Source organism: Numenius arquata, chromosome 21 (assembly GCF_964106895.1).
Source record: "Numenius arquata chromosome 21, bNumArq3.hap1.1, whole genome shotgun sequence".
NCBI lineage: Eukaryota > Metazoa > Chordata > Aves > Charadriiformes > Scolopacidae > Numenius > Numenius arquata.
The window spans coordinates 5,505,085-5,531,454 of NC_133596.1; the positions used below are offsets into that span (position 1 = coordinate 5,505,085).

At 54.1% G+C, this 26,370-nt stretch overlaps 1 protein-coding gene across 1 annotated transcript in view; it reads right to left on the reverse strand.

Annotated features, from left to right (window-relative positions):
- Nucleotides 1-26,370, reverse strand: part of MACF1 (microtubule actin crosslinking factor 1) — a 121,896-nt gene that overhangs the window by 6,270 nt on the left and 89,256 nt on the right. The window contains exons 63-97 of the mRNA XM_074162236.1: nt 25,620-25,946; nt 24,895-24,979; nt 23,516-23,757; nt 23,170-23,376; nt 21,430-21,549; nt 20,188-20,295; nt 19,594-19,812; nt 18,759-18,962; nt 16,559-16,790; nt 15,585-15,811; nt 14,482-14,604; nt 14,275-14,376; nt 13,727-13,828; nt 13,456-13,629; nt 13,193-13,348; nt 12,839-13,036; nt 12,346-12,474; nt 11,857-12,030; nt 10,901-11,056; nt 10,549-10,755; nt 10,297-10,416; nt 9,906-10,075; nt 9,549-9,708; nt 8,938-9,132; nt 8,128-8,256; nt 7,550-7,693; nt 7,213-7,401; nt 6,754-6,871; nt 6,064-6,227; nt 4,693-4,855; nt 4,391-4,545; nt 4,063-4,137; nt 3,281-3,298; nt 1,024-1,141; nt 445-451 (exon numbers count right to left, since the gene is read on the reverse strand). Coding sequence (XP_074018337.1) covers nt 445-451; nt 1,024-1,141; nt 3,281-3,298; nt 4,063-4,137; nt 4,391-4,545; nt 4,693-4,855; nt 6,064-6,227; nt 6,754-6,871; nt 7,213-7,401; nt 7,550-7,693; nt 8,128-8,256; nt 8,938-9,132; nt 9,549-9,708; nt 9,906-10,075; nt 10,297-10,416; nt 10,549-10,755; nt 10,901-11,056; nt 11,857-12,030; nt 12,346-12,474; nt 12,839-13,036; nt 13,193-13,348; nt 13,456-13,629; nt 13,727-13,828; nt 14,275-14,376; nt 14,482-14,604; nt 15,585-15,811; nt 16,559-16,790; nt 18,759-18,962; nt 19,594-19,812; nt 20,188-20,295; nt 21,430-21,549; nt 23,170-23,376; nt 23,516-23,757; nt 24,895-24,979; nt 25,620-25,946 — 5,417 coding nt within the window. The remainder of the gene's footprint in view (nt 1-444; nt 452-1,023; nt 1,142-3,280; nt 3,299-4,062; nt 4,138-4,390; nt 4,546-4,692; nt 4,856-6,063; nt 6,228-6,753; nt 6,872-7,212; nt 7,402-7,549; nt 7,694-8,127; nt 8,257-8,937; nt 9,133-9,548; nt 9,709-9,905; nt 10,076-10,296; nt 10,417-10,548; nt 10,756-10,900; nt 11,057-11,856; nt 12,031-12,345; nt 12,475-12,838; nt 13,037-13,192; nt 13,349-13,455; nt 13,630-13,726; nt 13,829-14,274; nt 14,377-14,481; nt 14,605-15,584; nt 15,812-16,558; nt 16,791-18,758; nt 18,963-19,593; nt 19,813-20,187; nt 20,296-21,429; nt 21,550-23,169; nt 23,377-23,515; nt 23,758-24,894; nt 24,980-25,619; nt 25,947-26,370) is intronic.

The following is a 26,370-nucleotide window of genomic DNA, read 5'->3' on the forward strand; positions in this document are numbered from 1 at the left end:
CCTCCATGTCGGCGCTGTAGAACAGCAGCTGCTGCAGAGCACGAACGGGGGAGGCTGGAGGAGCAGGAAAACCCCGCAGGTTCCCCAAAAGCAAGCAGCACGGGCTGTAAATCACACCGCTTTCAGCAACAGCCATTAGGCAGCGGGAGCAGGGTTAGACAGCAGCTTGAAGAAGACATATCCCAAGCAATTAACATCTCGGAGACCCCAGTGAGACAGCGACATATGGAGAACAGACCCAAGCTCTCCAAAATCCGCAGTGGGCTGTACATTAAATGCTCCTTTCCTGCTGGAGCAAGGGGGCAGAATGCAGTTCTCCTAAGGCACTAGAGGAAGACCCAGCACCATCAGTGGCTCCTGCTGCAAATGGGTATTTAAGGTGCACGGTCCTGCACAGCTCAGGGTTTCCAAACTAGTTCCTTATGCTCCTGCTCTAAAGTCAACAAATGAACTGAGGAAACTTGTGTTAGAAATGTACCAGAGAGAAATCAAGTACTTGAAAGCTTGGAGAGAGAAACAGGAGAAACATCTCCTCATTCACCAGGACCAGCCTGGACCATCAATGCCCCGTGGCCACAGCCCAGTGTGGCAGTACCACAGGGTCACGGATCCTGGGACGGAGCATCTTCTCCCCAGAGTATCTCAGACCAGGATTTTACCATCTCCTGGCTTTGAAACCTTTTGAATTCTCTCAGGTCACCTTTACGGCGCTCACTCCATCACCCACAGAGCCACCATACGCACCAACCACCTCAAAGGGAAGACCCCACTCGCTGGGGTCTTAAAACCAAGAAACACAACCCTTCCCTCTTCTCCTCCCAGGACACCTGGCTGAACACTGCGAGATTTGCTGCAGTATCGCTAAATCTTGTGATTTTAAGTTCTACAATTTGCTTTAGATCCATTTCCTCCAGTTTTCAGCCCGTTACTTGGATAACCCAGACCCATTCTGGTACCAAGTCCTCAAACTCCCCTTCCCGGGCGAGAAGACCCCGGTTGTATAAAAGCCTGGAATTGTCTTACCTCTGCAGGGATCGTTCTTCACTAAGAACTCATCCAGGGCCATCCATCCTCCACCGACGCGCACCATGACCGTGCTCCGCAGGATACGGACCAGCCGCAGCTGCTGGGAATCGCCGAACTGCGGAGCCAAGGAACAGTTCAGACCCGGGGGACACAAGAAAGGGACGCGGCTCCTTCCCGCGGAAGGCTGCACCCACACACTTTTATCGATTTTAAGGTTTCTCCAGATAGGTTTTTCCGGAATAACTGCAGGCTGGTACCAATTTACAGGAGTTTTTCTGCTGCGCGGTTTTAAGACGATGCAACTCTCCAAATCCTTTTAGTTTTAACTCCGGAAAGTTAATTTTTTAGAGCAGCAAATGAGATTTTGGAATTTGGGTGGGTTTTCTCAGCCAGAATTGCAGTTTTTGCCTTTCCATCCTGAAGGAAATAAGAGGCTGGCAACGCAACGACCCTCCTGGTGCAGCCCGTGGGGGAAAGAGCCGGCCGGTTCCGAGTGCCGGTGAATCAGCGAGGCAAGCAGTGCCGCGTCACCGCTGAGCCAGAAACCTCTTGTTATCAAGTCTGAAGTCCAGGGGCTTCACCGAGCCTCAGACTTGACCCCACCAGCCAGAAAGCCCCCGCCGCAGAGATCGCCCAGTGAGGATGTTTCGGTGAGTGCAAAGTGATGGGAATCCAGGCAGGAATCCCCCAGCAATGTTGATTAGTGATTGCGATGTTCATTAGTGATTTGAAACGCCTGCGATAATCAAAGAAGTGCACCCCTGAATCGGAAGCATGTGTCCGTTTTTTCAAAGCTCCCTAATTCTCCTGGACAGCCGAGTCCAGGCATTGGGAACTCGGGAGAGCCAGTGCGGGACACCGGGAGCCTGGCTCGGATGTAGAAACTCAGCACCCAGGTCTACAGAGCTCCTGCTGCGGTGAGAAGACAGGGGACCCAGCCTTTGAAAGCAAGACCATCTTCAGAATGATTAAAAAAAGGAAAAAAAAAAAAAAGAAAAAAAAAAGCAGCAACCTTTTTCCCTGGGTGGATGAGAACGCAAAACCCAAGAGATTAAATGAAAACAGAGAGTGCGAAGCCACACTGAGAGGGGTCATGGCAGAGGGGCAGGAGGTAGCAGCGTCTCCGACCCTCATTCCTGTGGGGATGTGGGACCCTGGACCTGGTGGGTCTCCCTGCTCGGGCTCCTCCCAGGAGGTGCTCGCGGTGGGAGAGCTCAGCACAGCCCCGGTGCCCGTGGGCAAGGAGGAGGGCAGGGGGGCTGCCTTCCCTCTCTCCGGGCTCTACGTAAGGTATCCTTCAAGGGCTAGTTCTGCACCAGGGAAAACCCGGGACAAGTCAGTTCTCAATTCCACTGCCATATTTACATGATTTTTTCAGTTGCCATTGAAGATATTTCTACGATCACTGCCTAAATTAAGCCAGAGCTCTCTTGGATCCGTCCACTTTTGTTACTTTTTGGGCATGTTTTTGGTAGGACACCATCATTTCACATGAAAAAAAAAACCCACATACGCTTTTCTGTTTGAGCGGGGGCAGTGGGCACATGGTAACCACACGTGATGCTCCGGTCCCGTTAAAAAAGGGCTCTGGTCCCCAAACCAGCCGTCACTCGCGCACGCTGCACCGCTCATCTCGGGTCAGGGCAGTAACGGGAACACATGCAGGTTTTTGGGAGCCTTGCTCCAGTTGGGAGTTACTCAGGGGGTGTAGCGGGGATGAGGGTTTAGTTAACGGCTACTCATGGGATGAAAGGGGTGGACTCGGCATTCTCATTCCATGGTGATTGCGATCCAAACCCACCCAGAGCCTGGTACAGCCCTCGTGTGCAGGCAGCTGTATCCCCGTGATTTCATCCGGGCTGGTTGTTCCCCGAGGGAGGACAGTCCCGGGCACGAGCCCATCAGCATCTCGGTGGTCCCCACCACAGTTTGCCACTGGCTACCATCAATATCCCCAACGTATCCAAGAAAGGAGCCACGGAGAGCAAAAAATCTCTCCATTTTTATCAAATTCTGCTTTTTACATTGATTTTTCCCCTTTTTTCTGCCCAATGCAGGGTGTTTTTGGGTGGCCCTCCCCAGCTCAAGCACCCCCCTGTACCAGGCTCTGCTGAGCAGCGCTCACAGGTCACATCCTCCCACAGCCACAAAGGACAGAGCAGCATCACGGACACACAAAGCTACGTTTGTTAAGAAAAAACGAAAAAACCCAAAAATAAAGAGGTGAGAGACAGCATCGCAAGGCAAACTGTACCTGATTGCCGAGGAAGAACTACGGAGGGAGAGGAGTTGTGGAGGGAGAGGGGATGGGGTGGGGTGGGGATGGGGGGGAAGGAAAGTCGAGAGGAAGAGGAGGGGAAAGAAAAACAAGAAAAACATTTATGGGATTAACAGTGCAATAATCACGGAAACTGTTAACTGCAGGTAGTTAGAAATCCGTGGGGTTTGCGCTATTTGGGTGTAAGGGAGAAGGTCGGGGAGCCTGGGGCTGGTGTAGCTAAAGGTGTGTGTGTGGGGGGAACTCGGCTGCTCCCGGCCGGAGCATCACCCCAAAAACCAGCGGGCAGGGAAGCGGGCAGCTCCGTTGCCAGCTCGTTTCACCGGGTCACCTCGGCGAACGCTTTGAAACGTAAACAGCCGAGCTCGTTACAAAGAGATTCTTTAAAGGAAATTATTCTTCCCTTCTTCGGGAGCCAGCTAAGAAAAACACAGGCGTAAGGTACACTCATCCGTGAGGAAAACTTCAAGGGCGGCTGCCGGCGGAGTGAATGCGGCGTTTCACGGGGCCGGGGGGGGGCCGGCTGCCCCAGAACAGGGCCACTTTTATGCTCTCCCGATTCGGGAAACGCCCTGGGGCTGAGGACGGCGCTGGGCAAACACGGCCCAGCCACCTCCACCGGGAGCCCGAGGACGAGGTCTCCGTCTCGCCCCGGGGAGCCCAAGGGGGTCCCCCCTGCGCCAGGCTGGGCACCCCATCGGTCACCCCCCCCCCCCGCCACCCGCCATGGAGCAGACTTTGTGCCGCTTTTGCCTTACCCGGTATTTGTTCTCGCCGATCTGCTCCACTTGAAATCTCTTGGCACACTTGCACTGGGCCACTTGCCTGGTGACCTGCCATCACCAACAAGAGAGGTCAGGGACCAGGATTTGGGGAGTCTCCCCCACCACAAGGCACTGCCTGGACAACACACAGCCCTGAGCAGCCTTTCCTTCAAAAACACGGTCCGTACCATCAGTACCAGCCAATTATTTTAACCCAGCACCACCACAATCCCTTTTTCCTCTCCTTTTTGTCTTCCTCGCTGCCAGCCCCCAGCCGGAACCACCCCACACCCCCGAGCCCCCATCTCTTTTGGTGCTTTACCTCGTCTTCGATCTTGTCGGCATCCGTGGTGGGGCGGTAGGCATCCTTGTTGGGATGGAGAGCAGCCACAAACTCATAGTAATCGATGTAGCCGTCTCCGTCACGGTCAAAGATGTCGGCCACCGCCGTCATCTCCAGCTTGGTGGTGGGGAATTCTGGAAGGAGAGAGAAATGAGGAACCGATGCAGGGACCCCACTCACGAGAGCTAGAGATGGTCTGCATCCCGGTCCTCGAGCAAGGACAACCTCGTCACGCCGAGGAGGTTGTTTTCCGAGCTCGTTTCAGGCAGGAAGGGACTTACTGGAGGCCAGGATGCCATCGATGAACTCCTGCCGGGTGATCTTCCCATCTTGGTCTTTGTCGATGCGCCGGAAGAAGTCCATGACACGGGATTTCTTGTGGTTCATCCAGCGCATATACTTCTTCCGCCAGACGTCGAAGTCGAAGTTTGCAAACTCCTTCAACTGGAAGGAAACCCCTGAGAGTCAGCGGGGGAACCCTCCCCTCCCCCAAAAAAGAAGCATCACCCTAAAACACCAGCCTTCGGGTGAGCCCGTGCCCGAGCTCCCGGTGCTAAATCTCACCACCCACCCTCCCGGGAAGGTTAATTTGGGTTTATCCAGATAAACCCAGTTAATGAGGGGGCTGCTCAACTCGACGGTCAGGAACAGAAGGACACACAGCGGAGCTGACAGCCACCGGGTGGACTGCGCATCACGGAACCACGGACACGGGATGCAGCATCCCCCCACGGCGGTAACACGTACACACGGGCAGAGGTATCAGCTACTTGCACACAGACACACACACACACACCCCCCGGCTCCGATGGGACATTCGGAGATGATTCCTCACCCAGGATTTCACCTAACGACTCGCCAGGCTCTGCCCGGCGGGAACACACATCGCTGGCATCATTTTGGCCCCGCGTCTGCCCTCTCCTTTTCCCTCCAAAAAGGGATTTCTTGCTCATTTTCCCCAGGCAGCAGTTGGGGCACATCTCAGCTCTGTCAGCCCTGGCACTGCCAGCCTCTGATTTACACTAATTTACACTAATCCCCTTCTTATCCCCCTACCCCACCCCCCCCAACAGGACCCCCACGACCCAAGCAGCTCTCAGCAAGGCAACCTTAACAATTTTTATCCCTTTCTTTTTTTTTTTTTTTTTTTTTTTTCCTCTAAACATTCTTGGAGTTAAAAGCAACAAAGAAAAAACATTAATACGTATAAACTGAACTGACCTACAGCAAAAGCAACAAAAAACAAAAACACTCACTTCTGGGCATAGCTGCTTTGTTAAGCATAAATAAAAACAAAAATGGCATTAGATGTTTGGAAAAGATATAGACAGTAATTGTTAAACTAATTACTAGGAGTAAAGCAGGCCTGGCTGTCATTACCTCTGCAGATACCGACTGCAGCGGCACAAAGTAGTTCATTAACGTGCAGTTAATTACAGAAGGTACTTTTCAGCCTTAATATTTTAGGAGTTGGTTGTTTTTTTCTTTTTTTCTTTTGGCATTTTCAGAAAGGCAGCAGAAACCTTCTGCAAGAGCCGGGCAATTCAAGAGGTGACACTAATTAAAAGTGCTTCTTGCACCTCTCTGGCGAGTGACCCCCAGCGCCGTTGCCCCCCACCCCACCCCAGCCCAGAGCAGCCGGTGGCCGTTACCTCCTCCAGCCTGTCCAGGGCATCGTTGAGCTTCCTCTGCCGCTCCAGTGCCAGCAGCCAGACCTGCTGCCAGCGCGCCGAGAGCTGGTTAATCCGGGGGTTCTTCGTTTCCGACTGGGAGATAATGGGCATGCTGGGGGGGGCGGCCTGACTCAAGGATTTTCCTGGGGGAAAAAAAAGAAAAAGGAGAAAAGGAATTGTTGGAGGTGGTGGTGATGGGTTCGGCACGTCTGAGCCGCCCAGGAAAGAACAGCAATGAAACAGGTTTTATTTTTCAAATAAAAAAAACCTCCCACGGCCTCGCTGGCTGCTCTCCGAAGGGACACAGTGTCCCCAGGCAGGAGGACGGGGTGATGGACGGCTCTACACCCAACCACCCCCGGCGCTCCCTTTCCACTCGGGAATTCCCCGTGGACTCTGGCTTCGTAAAACAACATTTAAAAAGACCCCAAAACCTCATTACGAAGCACCAAAGAGAAGAGCAGGGACGGCACGAGCTCCCCCAGGCGCTGCACGCCCCGGCTCGGGCGCTTGGGCAGATGCCACCTGGATTTTTCCCCTCCTTCCTGGTGGCTGTCAATGCAGGATGCCTCATTAATTGATAATCAAAGTTAATTAGTTTCCTATGCGTTTCATTTCCTCCCATGGTAGCGCGTTTCACCGAAAGCAGCTTATCGAGCGGAGACGTACTGTTGCTGCGGGACTTCTCGCTGAAAGGCCCGTGGGGGGTCTCAGTAGCTTTCCTCTTGTACGTCTTCGTGACCCGGTCCACGTCTGGCTGTTTCCGTGTCATCTCCTCCATAAAGGACTGTCAAAATACAGAAGGGACACGAAAACCTTTGTAATTCCGAGATGTTTTCAGTCTCCTGTTGCTCCAGATCCTTGCTGGGACGTGCCAATATCCTCCCAGAGAGGAGACTGGACCATGAAGCACCAGCGATGGGGGCTTGTGGTCCAAGCACTGGCTTGGATCTGCAAACGCTGGGGTTCATCCCCTGGGCTGGCTTTGTCCCCAGGTGACAGCTCTGGTTGTGTCACACACTGTTTTAATAGGGACTTCCAAAAGTCAATGCTTCCTCCATGGAGGAGCAGGAGAAAAAAGCCTCTGCCCCTCTCCCAGGCGCCTGCCGTGTTGGGCACTGGGCTCACCTGGTGTTCGGAGATGAGGGCTTTGACCTGGTCAATGTTTTGGGGCATGGGCTCCTGGTCCCGCTGGATGAGGGTTGTCTCAGCCCACTGGATCCAAGCCAGGAGCTCTTCCAGGAGCTCTGCATTCGCCACCAGCTCGGAAAGCGCAGACTCCAGTCTCTGCTGGTGCTGCTTCGCCCACGTGAGAACCTGTTGGAAATGCAGAGACCACCATCAGCCCAGGGTGGGAAACCAGGGGCAGGAACCAACACCACGGGCAACGATGGCCATCCTTGGGAGCGGTGTCCACCACCACCGTCTCTCACCACCAGCCTGGAACAAAGCCCTGTGGACTCACCTCCTCGAACCTGGCTCGGATGATGGTGATCCAGTGTTTGATGGTGGTGATGCAGTCGGGATGGCAGGCGGCCAGGATGACCTCCCCCATGCCAACCGCCGCGTTCACGTCCACTCTCTTCTCCTCCACTTTCTTCATAAACTCCTGAAAGGCCCAAATGAATTATTATGTAATTGAATTATAGCGGCCTTTCAGTCCCTAAAGGTGTTACAGGAGAGATGGGGAGGGACTCTGGATCAGGGAGGGGAGCCATAGGATGAGGGGGAATGGTTTTAAACTGAAAGAGGGGGGATTGAGATGAGATCTGGGGAAGAACTTCTTTGCTGTGAGGGTGGTGAGAGCCTGGCCCAGGTTGCCCAGAGAAGCTGGGGCTGCCCCATCCCTGGAGGGGTTCAAGGCCAGGTTGGAGGGGGCTTGGAGCAACCTGGGCTGGTGGGAGGTGTCCCTGCCCAGGGCAGGGGGTGGCACCGGGTGGTCTTTAAGGTCCCTTCCAACTCTAACCATCCTATGATTCTATGATTTCGCGATATTCCCTCCCGTAAATGTTGCTGGGGTTGTGTTTCAGAGCTCCAGGGTACCTTGTGAGCGTCGATGAGGGACTGCAAGGCCTCGGCGTCGTCGGGAAGCGCTGCCCGAAAGCGCAGGGACTGCTCTGCCTCCGAGAGCCACTCCAGCAGCAGCTGCACCGCCGTCCTGAACTCCTCCGCCTGCCGCAACGAAAGCAAAGGTGTTAGCCCTCCTCCTCCCGAAACGGGCCGTTCCAGTCACCTCCCAGAGCTGGAGAGACAAAGGGCTGAAAGGGACTCTAAAAACAAATGAAAAAAGGGGAAAAGCTCCCCGTCTGTTGGGCTGGGTTTGTGCAGCACCAGCAGACGGGTCCCACAGCATCCAGGCACCTCCCTCCCCTCGGCATCAGCCGCACCGAAGAACTGAATGTTTTTAAAACCAGCACAACTCCCTGTATTCTGAGCACCTGGGTAGTTTATTCCATAAATCATCTCCCTGACATAAAAACTACGTAAGAGCCTTTGACTTTGTTGCTTTTTATCCTCAGTCTAGGTCTCCCTCTTGCACTGGACGTTAGCAAACACCAGCCTGGACAGACTCTGATCACCGCTCTGTTCCTGCCGTGGACATCGGTGAGATCTTTTCATCCTCTCTTTTCAAACCAGCTTTTATCGGCTCTTTTTTGGGAAATAACTGACACCAACCCACTGCTTTGCAGTTCTCTCTGGTAACTGCTGCAGGGCTGGGGTGTCCTGCTCGGCCAGGAGATCAGTCACTGGGCAAAACCTCTTCTCCAAGGTTCCTGTTGACCTCCCGGCACAAACCTGCAGCCCAGGCAAAGCTCTCCAGGAGACAATTTCTACCCGTAGCTTTCTGCTCACCTGCTTCAAGGCCTGTTCCAGGCGGGTTTGCTTGGACACGGACAGCTTGCACACCGTGTCCCACCGGTTGCTCAGCTCCTGCAGCTGCACCTTCACCCAGGTTGTGTCATCCCGGCTGTTCTCAATGAGCTCCCGGCCGGAGCGCTTGAGCACTTGGACCGTCCCCGTGCGCTTTCCCAGCTCCTTCTGGAAGACCTGGATGGAGAAAGGGCAGAAGTCGAGCGGGGCCAGTCAGTCCCAGTGGGTTGTTTCACGTGAGGGAAAAAAACAGGAGGGTACATCTGAAATAGCTTGGTACATGAATTTTGCTGGAGAGAACTGCCAAGACCAAAGTTTATAGACTATAAATCCAGCCACCATTTCTAAGCTAAACCCTCAACAGACCTGTCTGATAGCATCTTGGAAGCACAGAGCTCCAGCTCCTGTAACCTTCCCAGTAATGTAAAAGTTTCTTCCCACTTTGTTCACCCTGGTTTTGCTCTCCTTGTGCACCACAGCAAAGCGAAGCAGCTCTGCAGCAAGGCACCAACTCCGGCTCCTCCGTTCTTTGGCTCTCGGGGAGGACGAGCCCCACTCGTGTCCCAGAGAAGAGCTGGAAAAGGCACTCTCACCTTGTGAGCATCCATCAGGTTCATGACTAGATCCAGGTCACCATGGACAGGCTGGTCTTCAGCTAACTGGGGTTCCACCTTGTAGAGCCAGTCCACCAAGGCCTGCAGCGCATCCATGAACTGGCCAGAGAACAAGAGGGCTTCTTCCAGCTTGTGCTGCCTGAAAAACAAACATCCCCGTGAACTTCCATGAACAAACTCACCTCCTTCTGTCACGTCCCAGTGAACTCCTCCAACCACCACAAGAAATTGCCTCTTGCTGTAGGTCCAGCCTCCCCCCAGCCTCCCCTCCTCTGCTCTCCACTTTGAGTCCTCAGTCAACGAGTGCGGTTGATCCAACGTTGGGGCTGGACTTACCTTTCCACGGATTTGCCGCACACGGTGTCCCACTTATCCCGGACTTCTCCCAGTAAATTGTCCAGTTTTTGAGTGTCATCTGGAAGCAAGGCTTTTTCTTTGAGGGCTCTGCCCGTCCTGATGGTGGTGTCGTAGACGGGCTGCTTCCCTCCAAGTGTCTTCTGGAACTCCTGGGAACCGGAGAGAAAACAAAACTGCTTCAGAAGCCTGGCCTCAGCTCTCTGAAGGTACGTGGCACTTGTGAAGACCTCCAGAGGAGTGTTTTCCATGGCAGCAGTGGGCATGGACATGCCTTTCCCCTGTCCTGATGGCAGAGGAGATATTGCCGTGCTCCCTCTCCCAATGAAGCACCCTTCCACCCAGTGTCCGACACCAGTCGGCGAAACTCTACCTTGTGTTTGGAGAGCTGGAGCTTGATTTTGTCAGGATCATTGGAAATCTCCAGCTCCGAGTCCAGGTGATTCTCTGCATCCTCCAGCCAATCAATCAGTTTCTTCCAAGCTTCATGGAACTGCAAAGAAACAGGAGCAACTTTGAAGCTTAACAGTGGTGGTGTCCCCAGTCCCTTTGCGGTCTTGGGATCTCCTGCCCTCCAAGGTTGGCCATACCTTGGGGGCTGTTGCACCCTTCCCAAGTTTCTCACCTGCTTGGCTCGCTTCCTGGCATCATCAAGAGCCCGTCCTCGTTCCACTGAGCGCTGGACCACCTTCTCCCAGCGGGACTGGACGCTCACCAGCAGGTTCTTGATCAACACCACATCCTGCTTTTGACTGAGAAACTTCAGCTGGTTCCCAGTTTGATCCAGCTCAATGATCCGATCCCGATGAGCATTCACCTCATTGGCAAACACCTGTGAACATCAAAAGATGTCCTCTTAGCTGTAAAGGGAGCTGGACGTGCCTGTGAGCAGCCCGTGGGTGCAGGGCAGATGAGGTGCCACCCCCTTGCTCTCCCCCCACCCCAGGGGAGCTGTTGGGTGCTCGGGGGGCTGGTACCTTGTGCTCGTCGATCTGGGCCAGCACGGCATTGAGGATAAGGCTGGGCGGGGGAGCGACGTTCAAGCTCTGCTCGGCCAGCATGAGCCAGTTGATGAAGTCCTGCAGGGAGTTCTGGAAGTCCGTGGCCAGGGCCAGCGCTTCCTCCAGCTTCGCCTGCCGCAGCGGGGAGGGAGAGAAAAAAAAAACCAACACAACACGGAGGGTGAGAGCTCACGATCTGCCATTTCGCAGACAGAGGCAGCCTTTGTGTCCTTGCCGAAACGTCCCTCCAAGAGGAACCTCATCGCCCGGGCCCGGGAACGCGACTTGTTTACCAAGGGGAAGGGGTTTCGGTGAAAAGCCACCCCTTTCTTTCAAAACAAGAATCGCCGCTGAAAGGGGAGACCTTCACGGGCACAGGAGCAGCTGCGTCACCCTCAGCTTCCCCAGAAAGGGGTGGCCGTGGGGAGAGCGGCTCGGGAAACGAGGTGGATGATATTTCGCTGGTAGCAGCTGCAGCACCGCAAATTTATTCTGGGCCGAGGCCACCCCGTCCCTTGTTTCATCTCATCCCCAGCCAAAAGCCGAGGACGGAGTCAGCTCGGAGGAGGATTTGGCTTGCTGTCTCGCGGAGGACCAACAAAGCCTGCCTTTCAGAGCCGCGGGAGGTTTCTTCCCACCTCTCCTCTAAATTAACCCAAAACGCAATTCTGCTCTCATTTTCTGTGTGATTTAACCAACCCTGACGACTATCCAGAGAAAAAAATAAAATAGCAGTTTGATGCTCAGACAGCACCATCCGAAAGACAAACTCAACCTGCGCAACCAAGAGAGGGGTTGTCTATAAAACCCACCCTTCCCAGCCCTCCTCTCTCCATCCCTCCCGGGGAAAGCAGAGCAGCGAAGCAGGGAGCAAGGTGCGGCCAGAACCGCTCACGGGACAAGGGTGGAGGGCATCTCTCCATCAACGCTACCTTTCTCTCCTCCATCTTGGTGCTGACCAGACACCACTTCTGCTCCAGCAGCGCTACGCTCTGCTCCGTCTTCGAGCCGGAGCCGGAGTCGTCGCGGTTCAGCAGCATCAGTCGCCCCTTGGCCAGCAGCTGGCTGTAGAGCTCCTCCTTGGCTTTCAGCTGGCTGTAGAGCTCCTGCGAGGGAGGCATCACCGAAGAGTCAGACAAAGGAAGAGCTCGGAGAGGGGCCACGACTTGCCGCGACTCGGGGTGACGAGAAAATTAGGTTCAGGCAGCAAAGTGACAGCAGCGCGTCATTTGGAGCAGAGAAAGGTGGTTAAAGCATTGTGATGCTCGTCCCTGGCATCGAGTGCAGAATTATCAGTACAAAGAGAGCAGAGAAGAGCTCTTCCTCCCGTCAGACACAGAAGGGAGAAGTTTTGATGCTGGTATTTGACAGATAAGAGACGGATGAAATAAAAGCACTAAAAATCTCTCCTAAGAAATTACCATGTGGGCATTGAGCTGTTCCCGGGCAGTTTCTGGCAGCCCTCCTGTGGGTTTCGATGCCGACAATTGGCTCTCCATCCTCGTTAGCCACAGGAGGAAGTCTTCAATCTCACCATGGAAACCCTGGGCCTGTTCGGGAACATATAATCGGCCAGGGATGAGATGACATCAGCCACCATTGATCATGGGCCAGGATTAACGCTGTATTTGCTTCAAAACCAGATAAAGAGGCAGAGCTGGATGCACCAGGGCGTTAAGGAGGGTTATACATGATATATCCTTAACCAGGCGGGTGTGCCTGGTCCCTGCCGTGCTTCTGGGAGGGCACCAAACCACGCCAGGACTAAGAGTTACGTGAAAAACTTGCATTTAAAAAAATCCCAGTGTCTCTCTAACTCTTTCCCCCTTCGTTTCCCCCCCGCAAAAAAGGGGGAAGTGGATCCTCAGCAGGAATCCACTGCACACGGGGGTACCCCCGATGCCTCTCTCCGACCTGCTGGAGTGTGGACTGCAGCTGCTGCTCCCTCTCCTCCGTCTTCTGCAGCACCGACTCCCAGCAGGAGTTCAGCTTCTCCAGGCGGTTTCGCAGGCTGCTGGCGTCATCCCCCGCGCTCGACTCCAGCAGCTCGTTGCCCGCTTTGTTCACCGTCTCCACGGTCGCTTGGTGGGCCAGGACATCGTTCTTCAGCACCTAGAGGAGATGCGTTGGGCAAACGTTGGACACCTCTCAAACTCCCCATTAATTCCTGCCCGCTCTCATGGACTCGAATCAACTCAAAGCCTTCGCGAGAAAAAAAATCCCGCAATGGGAATAGGCTAAAAATGGACCTGGAGTGGGAGGACTCACATGGTGCTTCGCGAGTTCAACCTCAATGACTTTTGGGTCTCCGTTGATGGGTTTTTGCGCATCGAGCAGCTCCTCGGTGTGGGTCAGCCAGGCCATCAGCTCCGCCAACGCGTGCTGGAACTGGCCAAGCGCCAGGAGAGCAGCTTCTAACTTATGCTGGGCAAGGACAGGGATGGAAAAGGAAAGTTTTAAGTCAGAAAGCAGGTGGAGCATCCCAGCCAGTTTCAACCCCGCGCTTGCAAGAGCCCAGATCTCCTCTTTACCTGTCTGTGCGCAATTTTCTCGCCCAAATTCTCCCAGAGATGTTTCAGCTCTGTCAGTGGTTCCTTTATGATGTCTCTGTCTGTCTCATCTGTGGCTTTTTTTAGCATCAGTTCACCTTGGTGATTAAGCTTTTCCATCTCAATCTGCTGCTGGTAAACCTCCATTTTAAACTCCTGCCAAAACAAGCAGGACAAAAACCAGAACGAAATGAATCACTGGAGTGCGACGCAAAGCCAGCAGGGGAGAACCGGTCCCGCTCCGCCCGCCTACCTTCATCTCGTTCATTTGCTCCTTCACCGTGTTGAGGTCGGTGCCGACGGGAGACATGTTGCAGAGTTTGATGACGGCGTTATCCAACCAGTCAAACATGGCCTGGAAGGAGCAGGGACACCGTGAGCAAAGGGAACGGCAAAGTGTCCTCCCCCTGGCACGGTCGGGGAAATGGGGCTGGTGCCTCCATCACCCCACAATCGTGAAACCCGGCTTTTGGGGCAGAGAAACCCTCTTGGCCAGCACACGCTTCTGCAAGCTCTTTCCTCCCCTCTCCTGATTCCGAGATAAAGGACCCGAGAGCAGCCAGGCTTGTCCTGCTGCTTCGTGCAGAAACAGAGAGAGATTTGGGAAGACAAACGCAGTCAAGTATCTGCTCTTCCTTGGAGCTGGTTGTTGAGCTCAGGCTCTAACAGAGGCTGCAAACACTCGCCCAGGAGATGTTTTCTGCCTTGCACTAGTGCAAATCCCAGCACGACTCCAGGGAGAGGACTCGCAGTGATGTTCCCGAGGTCTACCCACCCCACGCCAACAGCCCTGCCTCTTACTTGAAGCGTGTCTTGGTACTGCACAGCTGACTGCATGGCTTCTTCAAGCTTTTCAAGCCTCTCCTTCCACGTTCTGTTTAGATTTTCCCATGCGTTGTTCATCTGCGGGACACAAGATCGCCCACAAAATTCGTTAGGCTCTTGGGCCGGAGCTCCCCCTTGCTCCTACCTGATTTTATCTGAGGGAGAGGCGGCTGGTTCTCCTACCTCATCAATGCTCTTTTTCACTTCTGGTTTCTCAGTTTCGCCACAGGCAAAAATTAAATCAGTTCCGAGGAGTCGGATGAACTCCAGCTCCTCGTGCAAGCCGTCCGTCTCCTCTTTAATAGTCTGCGTAGGACACAGCGACAAAAGGAAAATGCTTATTATTAAACGCTCTTCCAAAACTGCCCCGTGAACAGGAGGGCTACAGCACGGAGTGTCCTTCCTGCCCTGGTGTCCTACAGAGCCTGGGAGAAGGTGACAGGGCGAGCAGGTGGCCGTCCTGCTCCCCGGCATTGCCACCACCAACCTGCCCAGCTCCCACCTCTGGTAACGCTGCTGGGGACGGGGGGGACGGGGACTAAAATAAGAACATCTGTATTTAACTTGACGTGTGCCTGAGCTGCCTGGCTGAAAACGCTGTTTACAAGAGATGTTCTGTTTACGGGAGTGTTTTGTCAACAGAGGGATTGGTTTTTGAGACTCAAAAGTTGCAAACCGAAGTCAAAATGGTTATAAAAAGGAAATAGCAAGGACACAGTTAGCAAAGCATAAAGAAACCTCCCTGCTCTCCCAGGGCCAAGGCAACTCACATCCACCTGAGGTGGATTTCAGCGCTTATTCGAAACAACCAAAGAGCAACACACAAATCCAAGCCCATCCGGCTTTACACTTATCTCCGGTCTAACCAAAATCTAAATATACACTTCCCACGCCAGACAGGGCTGAGATGCCTTCGGCTCTGACTGGGAGCAGAACCGCGCACGCTTCCACATCACTCAAAACAAGTGGGCACACAGCTCTGACCACACGCTTGATAAGCTTCCCAAAACAGTGGCAGATAAAGCGATTTCAGCATAATTTCCTCGTCTGGAACAGGGGGCGGTGGCGGTGGGGAGGGATACGTGAAATACACTTCTGTTTTTTTGGGTTTTTTTTCCTTGCAGTTCCAAATTGCAATGGAAATTACATTTCACAATCCGTCTGACTGCCTATAAAGCTGTTTTACAGCCACCTCTGGCCAGGCTCATATCTAAGATGTGTCCTAATTTAGCTGACAAGCGAGTGCAGACGGGTTCCATACAAGGGTAGGGTCCCCTGGTCCTCACCTCCGCCGCTTCCACCTGCTGCTTGATGATGGAGGGGTCAATGCCTGGGCTCTCCAGGTCGTGAACAATTTCCTGCGTGTCTTTGATGGTAGTCAGGAGGGCTGCCATGTCGTACCAGAACTTCTCTGCAAGCTCCAGCACATCAAGGAACTTCAATTCACGTTCCTCCGACCGAGCTTTGATGTCTTCCCAGAAGAAGACCATCTGATCCAACTTATCCTGGATTACTAAGGAAGGGAATGAAAACATTCAGCGAGGAAGGAAACCTTTTTACAACTCAAAGGCATTTTGAAAACACTTTCCACTTCGAAACAGCCAACAAAATATTCAAATGGGAAAGAAAGATGACCAGGACTATCAGAGCATTAACTCAGAGATGCTGAGGGACATGAGAAACTCCAGCTTGCAGAAATAAAGCCTTTATCTATGTGCAGGCAAGCTGAGGGCAAATTCGCCCACACACTCTCCTCCAACGAACCTCTGTTTGGGCCACCTCTAGCGTGAAGTCTCCGCTCACTCAGCCCATGAGCTGGCTGTGGAGCTGCCAAGAAAGGTGCCAATTAGTGCCAATCGTGGTGACAGGTCTTTTTGTGCAGGAGATGTTCCCTTCCCTCCATTAGATGCTGAATTGACACCAACAAATCATTTCACAGGGGCCACCAACGGTTGCCACAAGAGACCAGCTCAGGGTGATGGCTCAGCTGGGCTGAGCTGAAACCTCTGCCTGAGCAATCACAAATACTTCTTTCTCCTCTGGCTGATACCACCCTGGCTGCTCCAGATGGAAGCAGGCACCAGATATCTGCGTGCAGAGGACTCATCCTTCCTCCTAAGGCCAGAAGACCCTCTTAAATACACCCCTGGGACATCAAAGCCTCCCCCCACCATGGTGGTGGAGCCACGGTTTGGACAGGAGAAGCTGGGAAGTTCTACCAGCCCAGGAAGCACCTCCTGTTAAATCCACCCAGAGGTACCTTTTGCTGCCAGGTCCTTGTCCGCCCCCTGCGATCGCCCGATCAGCTCTTCCCCGCGGCGTTTCAGAGCCTCGAAGGAGGGCTGCAGCTTCTCCAGCTCCACCGTGGCGTTTTTGTTCTCGCTGATGCACTCCCGGATCTTATCGACCTCGGCGGGGATGAGGGGCGGCAAGCGCAGGCGGGAGGAGAGGGTCTCCAGCGTCTCCAGCATGGGCTCGATCTTATCGTGGAACTGGAGAAGAGCAAGACCATTAAGGGGGGGGGAAAGGGGGCGAGATGAGATCAAGCAGCGCAGCATCGCTCCCTGCGTGTGCAAAAGCCCAGCGGCCTCTCGGGGAGGACAAACACGGCCCCTGCGACAGCAATTAAAACCTGCAGCCTCCTGTTCACGCCTCCTTCCGCTCTCCTCGGCTGCCAACAGCCCCCAGTCTGCACCAGTTCAAACCACAGGCCAGCCCCACAGAGCCGGCACGGGCAACTGGGAACCAAACGCGGCAGCGATTTGTTACCGGCTTCAACCCGACAAAATTCACTTTTTTTTTTCTTTTTTTTTTTCTTTTTTTTTTTTTGAGGGCCGTCCCGCTTCTTGCAGGTCAGAACCTCCCCCCACCCTCCGGCCCCCCCATCCCGGTTGTTTGAGCATCCCGCGGGAAGACGCTGGCTGGGAAAGCGCCCGTGTTTGGTGCTGGTGGGAAATCTCCGCTCGGTGCAAGGCCAGCAAGAAAAAACCACCCCAGCGGCGCGAGCGGGAGATGGTGGAAGGCCACATGCACACGGGGAGGAGCGAGGTGCCACGGAGCAGGGGCTTCCACAAAAGCAGAACCAGAAAGCCAAGAGTGAGAGAGGACGGGGAGGGGGGGAGGGGTCTAGCAGGGTTTATTACTATTATTTTTGAATAGAAAAGTCAACTTTGGCCTTAAAGGTCCCAAACCGTCTCTGCTGGTGAGGACAGCTCTGCAGCGTGGCTGCCAGCTCGGGTCCCTGTCTGAGGGCCACCAAGGCTGGCGTTGGCCGAGTCCCAGGCTCCAGCAGCAGAGAGGAGAAGGGCTCTGGCTCCAAAGTTGATCCCAGGCACGATGGCTCGGCCAACAAGCGGGAGCAAACCGGCCAGTCCAGTGTAAACCCCCTCGGAAAGCAAAACCTCTGCTTTGCAGGAAGCATTCCCAGCGGAAGCTTGGCCAGGGCTGAGACCAGGCAACAACGCAACGAAAGCCACCTCCGAAACGGCATTTCGGGCCCCCAGAGTTAATTTTGAAGCGCGTTCTGCTGAGCTGTGCACGGACCAGAAAGAAAAGTCCGGGTGTAAAATAGAACCAGCCCAAAGGAAGAGCGTAAATGAAGATGTGTGGTGGCGGGGCTTACCTCCGTAATCTGCAATGGTGGGACGCAGTCAACACAAGAATGAAATGGGACCATGTGGGGAGGACGGGCACAGGCAGCAACACACACAGATAACACATTCCACAATGGGAGTGAGAGATGAGACGGAAAGGGGGGTGTGGGAGGGGGGGGAAAAACTCGGAGTTAATACAAGTGCAAACCAAGAGAAGTGACTACACAATACAGGAATAAAAAAAAAAAAAAATAAACACCTAGACATGACAAAAAAACCAACTCTTCTACGGTAACACGGGGTGAAATGAAACAGAACTAGGGGTCATAAACCCTCAGCAGCAGAAACTCTGCATCCCCTTTCTGGACTTTAGCACCTACAGTCTCTGCCTTTCCCTTCGTATCTCTGCTCCTGCAGTCACCGACCTTCTCTGGAGATGCCCAGACCCTGGAGATGACCATTAACTCTCCCATACAAAGGATCCCGTGGACGTTCGCTGCAGACACAGCTTATCAGAAATGAAACTTATCTCTCCAGGTTCTTTCAAGAGGCTCTCCGGGGCCCTTCCAACCTTGGGTGGAAGCCACACCAGCCCCTTTGAACGAGCATCGTTATTGAGGCTGTAAAAATTTATTACCCTATTTGCTATGGCAAGATTCAAACGCTTTCACCCCTCCTTCCGCAGCCCGTGCTGAGCGCCAGGAAACTACCCTGGAGGTGCCTGACCACGCTGTGCCTTATAAAGGGGTTTTACAATCATAACACTGGGAATAAAACCACATTTCAAAGCACGTGGCTTCCCCCTGGGGTGGGGGGGGGGTGGGGAGTGGGGGCTGCGATAAGAAGACTCTTTGCGCCCCGGCGTACCTGGGTGGACTGCGAGACGGCCTCGTCGAGGGCCAGCGCCCGCTGGCAAACCTCCTCCTTGATTCTGGCGTACATGGCCTCGGCCGTCGAGTATTTTTTCTGCACCATCTCCCCTTCCTCGGGGTTGAGGTCCTTGAGCTGCGGCCCGATTTTCAGCAGCTTGTCAATATGAGGCTTGTGTTCAGCGATGGACTCTCTCAGTTGCTAGGGAATGGGATGGGGGGGGGAGCGGGGGGAAGAAATAAAGATATTTGTTTAGAAACCTATTGAAAGCCGCTGCCTATTTATTTCACGCAGAGCAGCGATCGTATCTGGGAGGGAACTCGCACCGATGATTTCTTCATCCAGCATCTGCCAAGCACATGGCATTCGGCTTTTCCTAACATGGCCAGGGCTGGGGACACGCCGGCACATGGCCCGGCACAGCCGGCTCCTCGCCCTCCCCACAGCCCCACGGGGGACACCACCGAGAAAAGTCGCTTTGCAGCTCTCTACCCTAAAAGCACAAAGCCGTTTTTTCCCTGCCCCGGTCAGGCAGGAGATCCCGAAGGCAGCCAGGGCTCCCTTGGGTGCAATCTGTATTTTAGTAAGAAGGGCTCCGATGCAACTAGTGCTTTCCACATGGCGCGCTCACGGCACGCTTGTATTACATAGGGAGGATCCCCAAAAAGAAGAGAATGGGGGGAAAAAAACATTAAAAAAATCAGAAAAAAATCAGGAAAAAAATCAGAAAAAATCATAAAAAAAAATCTACTTTTTCCCCTGTAAGCTCTGCGCCTCTCTTCAAGGCAGAGGAACTGATGGTGCAGGAGATGCAGACGCCACCTCCTCTTACCCTCATGTCCTCCTGCTGCTGCTTGAGCTGCTCGTGATCGATGGCCGGCGGGGGCAGCTGGGAGATGAGGGCTTGGGTCTCCTCGATCCAGGGGTTCAGCTCCTCGTAGGTCTCCCAAAACTGGTTGACCAGGACCTGGGCGCGCTCCAAGCGAGCGTAGCGCTCCGAGTTGAGCTGGCTGACGGCTTCGTACTGCTGCACCAGGGACTCGGTTTTCTCCTAAAAAAAAAAAAAAAAGAGAGGAAGGGAGGGAGAGGTTATAGCCAGGGATGCGAAAAGGGCCCAGGAAAAGTGCCAGCCGCACACTGCGAGCTGGAAGAGCAGGAGGACCCTTTGGTGGCCTTCCACGCACGCAAGCTGTAATTCCAATTAAAGCAGCCTCAGAAATCTCTGCCATCCCCCTCCCCACCCCGTCCCCAAACACCGCCATAAAAATATGCAATAAAGAAAGAAAAGTAATAAATGTAAAGAGATTTCTGCTAACGCTGGGGGGAATTGCTAAAGACAGAGTAATTTTAAACTACTTCTGCCCCTGCATTCGCCCCTCTCCCCTCCCTGTCTCCCCCGGCGCAGTGAAAACAGAGGGAGGCTCACCTGGAGAACAGCTTTTTGTTCCTCCCCGCACGTCCCAAAGATCTCGTTGCGCTGGCTGAACAGTTCATCCATGGAGTCTTTGTGCCGAATAATGTCGATGGAAAAAGCCTGCAGAAAGGACAACGTCCAAAGAAAGGAAAGAAATCAGAGCCGAGCCCAACTTTCTCCCCCCACCCCGGCCCATCCGCGGGACCCTCCTGCCCGCACCAGCAGAGCTCAGCGCCGCAGAGACCGCGCAAAACTCAGCACAAGTGTCCTGTGGCACACGGAAAATCTGGCTGGAAATGCAGATTATCGCGTGTTTTTCTCATGACTCATCTACATCGACCTCTCGCTCTTTCAAAGGCCTGAAAACAGCTCTTAAAATGAGGTATCAGTCAACTTCCACACCCAGGGTCCTCACCGGAGGAAAAGCTCCACCATCCCTTCGTTAGTGATCACGTTAACCCCCTTACCAATAACTTTCCCATTCCCAAGGTCCACGCAATTAACAGCAGGAAGCTAAGCCAAGCTCAATTTAGCTTAATGCTTGATGTTTCAGTCCCCCTCCCTTATAACAAAGTCTTATTTTTCTTTCTTTTTTTTTTAAAAAAATCCAATAAGCCTGTACGCTGCTCTGATTGCCCAGGCTGGTAAGAGAAGAAAAGGGCCGTTTATTTAAAGTGCACGTTCTTTCAGGCATGAGCTCATCTCAAAGATATAAAAAAAAAAAAAAAAAAAACCACCCCAGAGTCTCTTTGTTCCATGTCTGGCTGCCGGGAGGGAAACGAGGAGTCCCCCCACTGCAAGGAACAATGAGCAAAAAGCAAATGTAAAAAGTACCCTCATTAATCAATATATACGTTTCTCTAAACCCTTCCCACTGCCTGTGCCTGCAGTATCCAGGCAGGGATTGCTCCGGTGGAAGCAAGGAAAAAGCCTTGGGAAGGAGCAGCTCTGGAGGGGAGTCCAGGCATGAGCACCCATCCAGCCCTCAACGGCCGCGCAAAGGTTTCAGCAAAGGGACAGGAGGCTTTTTCCTTCAGAAACCCAACACTTCATTCCTCTAAATCCTCCTTCTCCCTCGTTTTTGTCCTTTTACTTCCCAAGGACAAGCGTTGCGTCTCTCCTGCTGCTCTGGGCTCAGCACCACAAACCCCAAGGGAAAGTTGCCCCCTCCCAAAAACCCCAGCCCGTCATCCAAACCACGGTCTCCCCCTCCTCGCCGCCCACCCCGTCCCCCGGCAGCGACTGCGCACGGACCTTCTGGACCTGCAGCTGAGCCGTCGTCTGGTCCTGCTCCAGGCGGATGGGACCGAGGGCCATCAGCTTCCTCTTGGTCTCGGCCACCCAGGCCAGCTCGGCGTCGGCCGCTTGCTCGTACTGGTACAGGGGAGAGGACAGGCAGTGCGGGTTAGCCATGGCAGCTGGGATGGAGCACGTGGCAAGCTGGGGACGGTGGGAGGCATGGTGGGGGGGACCCAGCGGGACAAACACCTCGCCTGGGTGTGCAGAGGCAGGGAGGGAAGGCTGGGTGGGGGGCAACCCCCAGTATCAGCGCAGGCTGGGGGTGAAGGGATGGAGAGCAGCCCTGCCGAGAAGGACTTGGGGGTACTTGGGGGGGTGAAAAGCTGGCCATGAGCTGGCAACGTGCACTGGCAGCCCAGAAAGCCCCCCGCACCCTGGGCTGCATCCCCAGCAGAGTGGCCAGTGGGACAAGGCGGGGGGGGATTCTGCCCCTCTGCTCCGCTCTGGGGAGACCCCCCTGCAGCGCTGCCTCCAGCTCTGGGGCCACCAACAGCAGAAGGACCTGTTGGAGCAGGGCCAGAGGAGGCCACGGAGATGCTGGGAGGGCTGGAGCCCCTCTGCTGGGAGGACAGGCTGAGAGAGTTGGGGGGGTTCAGCCTGGAGAAGAGAAGGCTCCGGGGAGACCTTAGAGCCCCTTCCAGTCCCTAAAGGGGCTCCAGGAAAGTTGGGGAGGGACTCGTGATCAGGAAAGGGAGCCACAGGACGAGAGGTGATGGCTTCAAACTAAAAGAGGGAAGATTTAGACAAGATATAGGGAAGAAAGTTTTTATGTTGAGGGTGGTGAGACACTGGCCCAGGTTGCCCAGAGAGGTGGTGGCTGCCCCATCTCCGGAACCATTCCAGACCAGCTTGCACGGGGCTCTGAGCAACCCGGTCTAGTTGAAGATGTCCCTACTCACGGCAGGGGGTTGGACTAGATGGCCTCCAAACGTCCCTTCCAACCCAAACTATTCTGTGATTCTAAGAAGGGGACATTGGGTTGGACACAGGTTTCTGACTCTACGCTCCCGTCCTAGAGGAGCAGCAGCCGCCGTTCCACAGCTCCTGCAGCTGGTTTTGGGGCACGGAGCATCACTGCACCCCAGACACTCAGCACAGCAGGGCACGGCCGCCCTTCCCGACCCCCTCCCTGCCCACGGGGAAAGGGACACCTATTTTACACAGTCATTTCGCTCGGGCTTTCAGCTCCGTGGAGCCAGCGAGGGCAGTTATTCACAACATTCCAAGCCTCCAGTCCGTGCACAACAAACCTTTTTTGAGAGGACTGTTCACCTGGAACAAACCCCCCTGCTATCACACCGGGGGAGGACGTTTTTCCCGGCCTGAAAGTCATCGGTTTTACACCACCTACATCCCTCAGGCAAGCAAAAGCCCGCAGGCGGGATAACCCGGCGCTGCCCTGGAGTTAGCCCATCCAAACCACACGCAACGGGATGGGTCAGGAACCAGCCCCGCTGCCACACACTGCTGGTGGGGACAATTCATTTCTTGGCATTTGTAGAATTATAGAATGGTTTAGATTGGAAATGACCTTAAAGATCATCTTGTTCCAACCCCACTGCCATTCCCGATGGGATTTGTCCCTCCTGCTGGGCTGTGCTTGCTATCCCTCCCACCGCCATTGCGCTCTCCCGCCTGCATCCCTCCCACTCTCCCAAGAAAACCCATCAGCCTCCGGCGGGGTTATTAAATTACCTGTTGAGACCTCTGAATGGCAGCATCGATTTCCTCCACCCTCTGCTTGATGGTGTCACTGACCAGCTTGTAGCGCTCGTTGGTGTCCGACACGAGTTTATCCAGCCCTTCGCGGGCTCGCCAGGGAACCAGCTCCAAGAGAGCTCGGCTCACCTCGTTCACCGTGTCCAGGACCAGCCTGTGCTCCATCACCTCCTTCTTCAGCTCCTGTGGAAGGCAACCACGGCCATGTATCCTTCTCAGCACTCTGTGGGTGATATCCCTCTCTCCAGCTCTTCCCCAGCCTCTCAGAACTCCCACCCTCGTGTCCCCGGCCCCCCAGTGATGCTCTGCCAGTCCCCCCAACCTTTTGCCTCTGCTGGAACTGGGGTATCTGCTCGCCGGTGGGGGACTGTCCCCCGCTGGAAGCCAGCTCCTCCTCCACTTTGCTCATCCAGCCGGTGAGCTCCTCGTGCGTGGACTGGAACTTGGTGGCCAGCTGGCGAGCCTGCTCCAGCGTGCGCAGCGCCTTGGAGCTGGCGGCCGTGATGTCCGAGTAGCGGGTCTTGATTCCATCCAGCTTCTCCTGGATCAGCAGCACCTCCTCCCCTGCGGGACAGGAATGATGCTGGGCTGAGGGGGGGGGAGGCTGCAGGAAGGTTTAAGCAGCCACTTGCCCTATTCCCCCCCGTTTTAAATAGCTGATTGCAGTCCCACTTTTCTTTATATCAGCATATATATCAACTATATATAAATATATATTTATATCAGCTTAGCAACCTATTTTTACAGCCAGGAAGCTGCTCTCAGAGCATTTTCTACCAGCCGGCATAACGTCCACCTCCTCCCTGGAGCAGGATGGAAACGTGCTGCGAAGCCCGGCTTTGCCACAAGCCCCCAAAGCCGCCACGACTCAGTTCTCAACTAACGTGTCACAGCTCCAACAGCAAAACAAAAAAACCACAAAGGTCCAGTTCACCCTTTCCTGCTATTTCCGAGAGGCCGAGAAACTGCGAGCCAAATTCTTTGTAATCGTTCTTCCTGCTACACGGCTCCCACAAGGCCAGAGGGCTGTACATCTGCTCCGAGCAGACCACATCTGAAGGAAACGCATCGCCCCGACCTCTCTTCCCACTCATAAACATAAACTCACACCCACGTGGCAACAGCGACAACTGCTCGGTATGGGAAAGTGATATTAGGGGTATTTTTAACCTCTTCCCATGTGATCTAGCAGCTGGATGCAATGAGAAAGCCCTCCCTCGGGCTGCTCGGCGCTGAGCATCACCACGTCGGCGGTGGGAATCACCCGCTCGTGAAGCTGCGAGGTTGGGACTTGGGATCAACCAAGTCCAACCAAGTCCTAAGCTGGAGTGCTTGTGGCTCAGCATCCAGGTCTGGAACAGGCTGCCCAGGGAGGTGGCTGAGTCACCATCCCTGAATGTCTTTAAGAGTCACTTAGATGCGGTGCTGGGGGACATGGTGTAGGGGAGAACTTTGTAGAGTAGGGTAGATGGTTGGACTCGATGATCCCAAGGGTCTTTTCCAACCTGAACGATTCTATGATTCTATGCGACACAGCTATTTTGGGGGTATCCAATAGGAAATTAGACCTGAGGGAGAACATCCTCCCCCACAAAACATATCACTGCAGAGCATGGGCTTCCCAGGGAAGACGACAGGGAGGATGGGGGGCTTCCCAGACCCCCCCACATGGAGCAGAGTGCACCCAGATCTTGGTGTTACCTGTGGTTTGCTTGAGGAGAGCTTGCCCGTTTCTAATGGCTTGGTCCACGTTCTTCTTCCTGTTCACAATTTCCTCATTCAAAGCCTGGAGAGAAAGGCAAATGGAGGTTATTTTTCCGCAGGCAGGTCCCCACCGGCCAGAGATGCTAAAGGAGAGCACAAACTGCTCCTACCGAGCACGGGAAGGGTGGACAACGGATCTGATATTTGCCCATCATCCTTCTATGGGACTTATTGGGACTTCTGGGACCAGAAGGCTCAAATCTTAGAGCAAACCCATCCCAACCCATTGGATAAATCTTACCAAAGACCCTGCCCTTGTATTAGACATAACCTCACTCTTGAAAAGAGCTTGCAGGGCCCCGGGGAGAGGAAGCAGACGGCTTCCTCGGTGGCCAGCCTGGCTCGGAAAACCCACCGGGCTTCTCAAGCTCTCGTTCTTGGAAACAGCATCCAGCTTTCTAAAGGCACGGGGTGGCCAAGCTTGCTCAGACATTGTTCAAATGAATCATTTGAAGTTCCGCCCCCCCGCCCCGGGAAACCCATTTTTGGGGCCGCAATTATTGTTTTCAACACATGAAATCTCTTTAACGCTTCTCCAAGCCCAGAAGAGAACCAGCAGCGGAACAAGCTTTGCAAAATTAAAGTCAGACCAGAAAGCAAAACAAAACCAGATAAACGCAACAAAATAAAACAACATAAACATGGAAGAAAACGGAAAATACCAGCTGGTCGGCATGCTGCTTCTGCAGGACGTCCCGTTTGTAATCCTTTACGGATACCGAGCCGAGCTTGTCCTCGACCTCAGCCAGCCAGTTGAGCACCTCCACCTCCTCCTCCCCAAAGAGCCTGGCGTTAGAGAGCGCCTGGTCCAGCAGCGCTGCCTTCCGGCAGCACCGCTCGCGGACCTCGCCGTAGCGGCTCCGCAGAGACTCTAACTTCTCTGCCAGCAGCCTCCGCTCAGCGGCACAGCTCAGGGAGGAGAGGGACTGCCCGACACCGACCGCCCGAGACACGTGGGCCGCGTGGCTCTCTATCTCTTCCTCTAGGGCCTGAATGCCGGGAGGATAAAACGGACAACAGAAAGGAAAATGAGTGAAACCAAAAAAAAAAAAAAGATGGGAAAAAAAAAACAAACAACCAACCAACCACAACAACATAAAAGGAAAAACAGAAACAATGAATGCAACTGAAGGAACGAAGGAGACACAAAAACCCACCCGTGAATGGGCAACTGCATCAAAATAAAAGAAACACAAGAACAGGAATGTTTTGGTTTCTTCTATCCAGAGCCAGAGACATTCGCAGGGAGGTGCAAAACCATCAGTTTAATATTTACCCACACTGGTGGGTTAGGGTTTGTAGTCTTTTCTGTCCATAAAGCAGCCTGGATGACTCCTCCAATACTTCTTCGTGCCCAAACCGCCCCCCCCCCCCAACCAGGGTTGAAACCTCCACCTGAGTGGGACTCGCTAC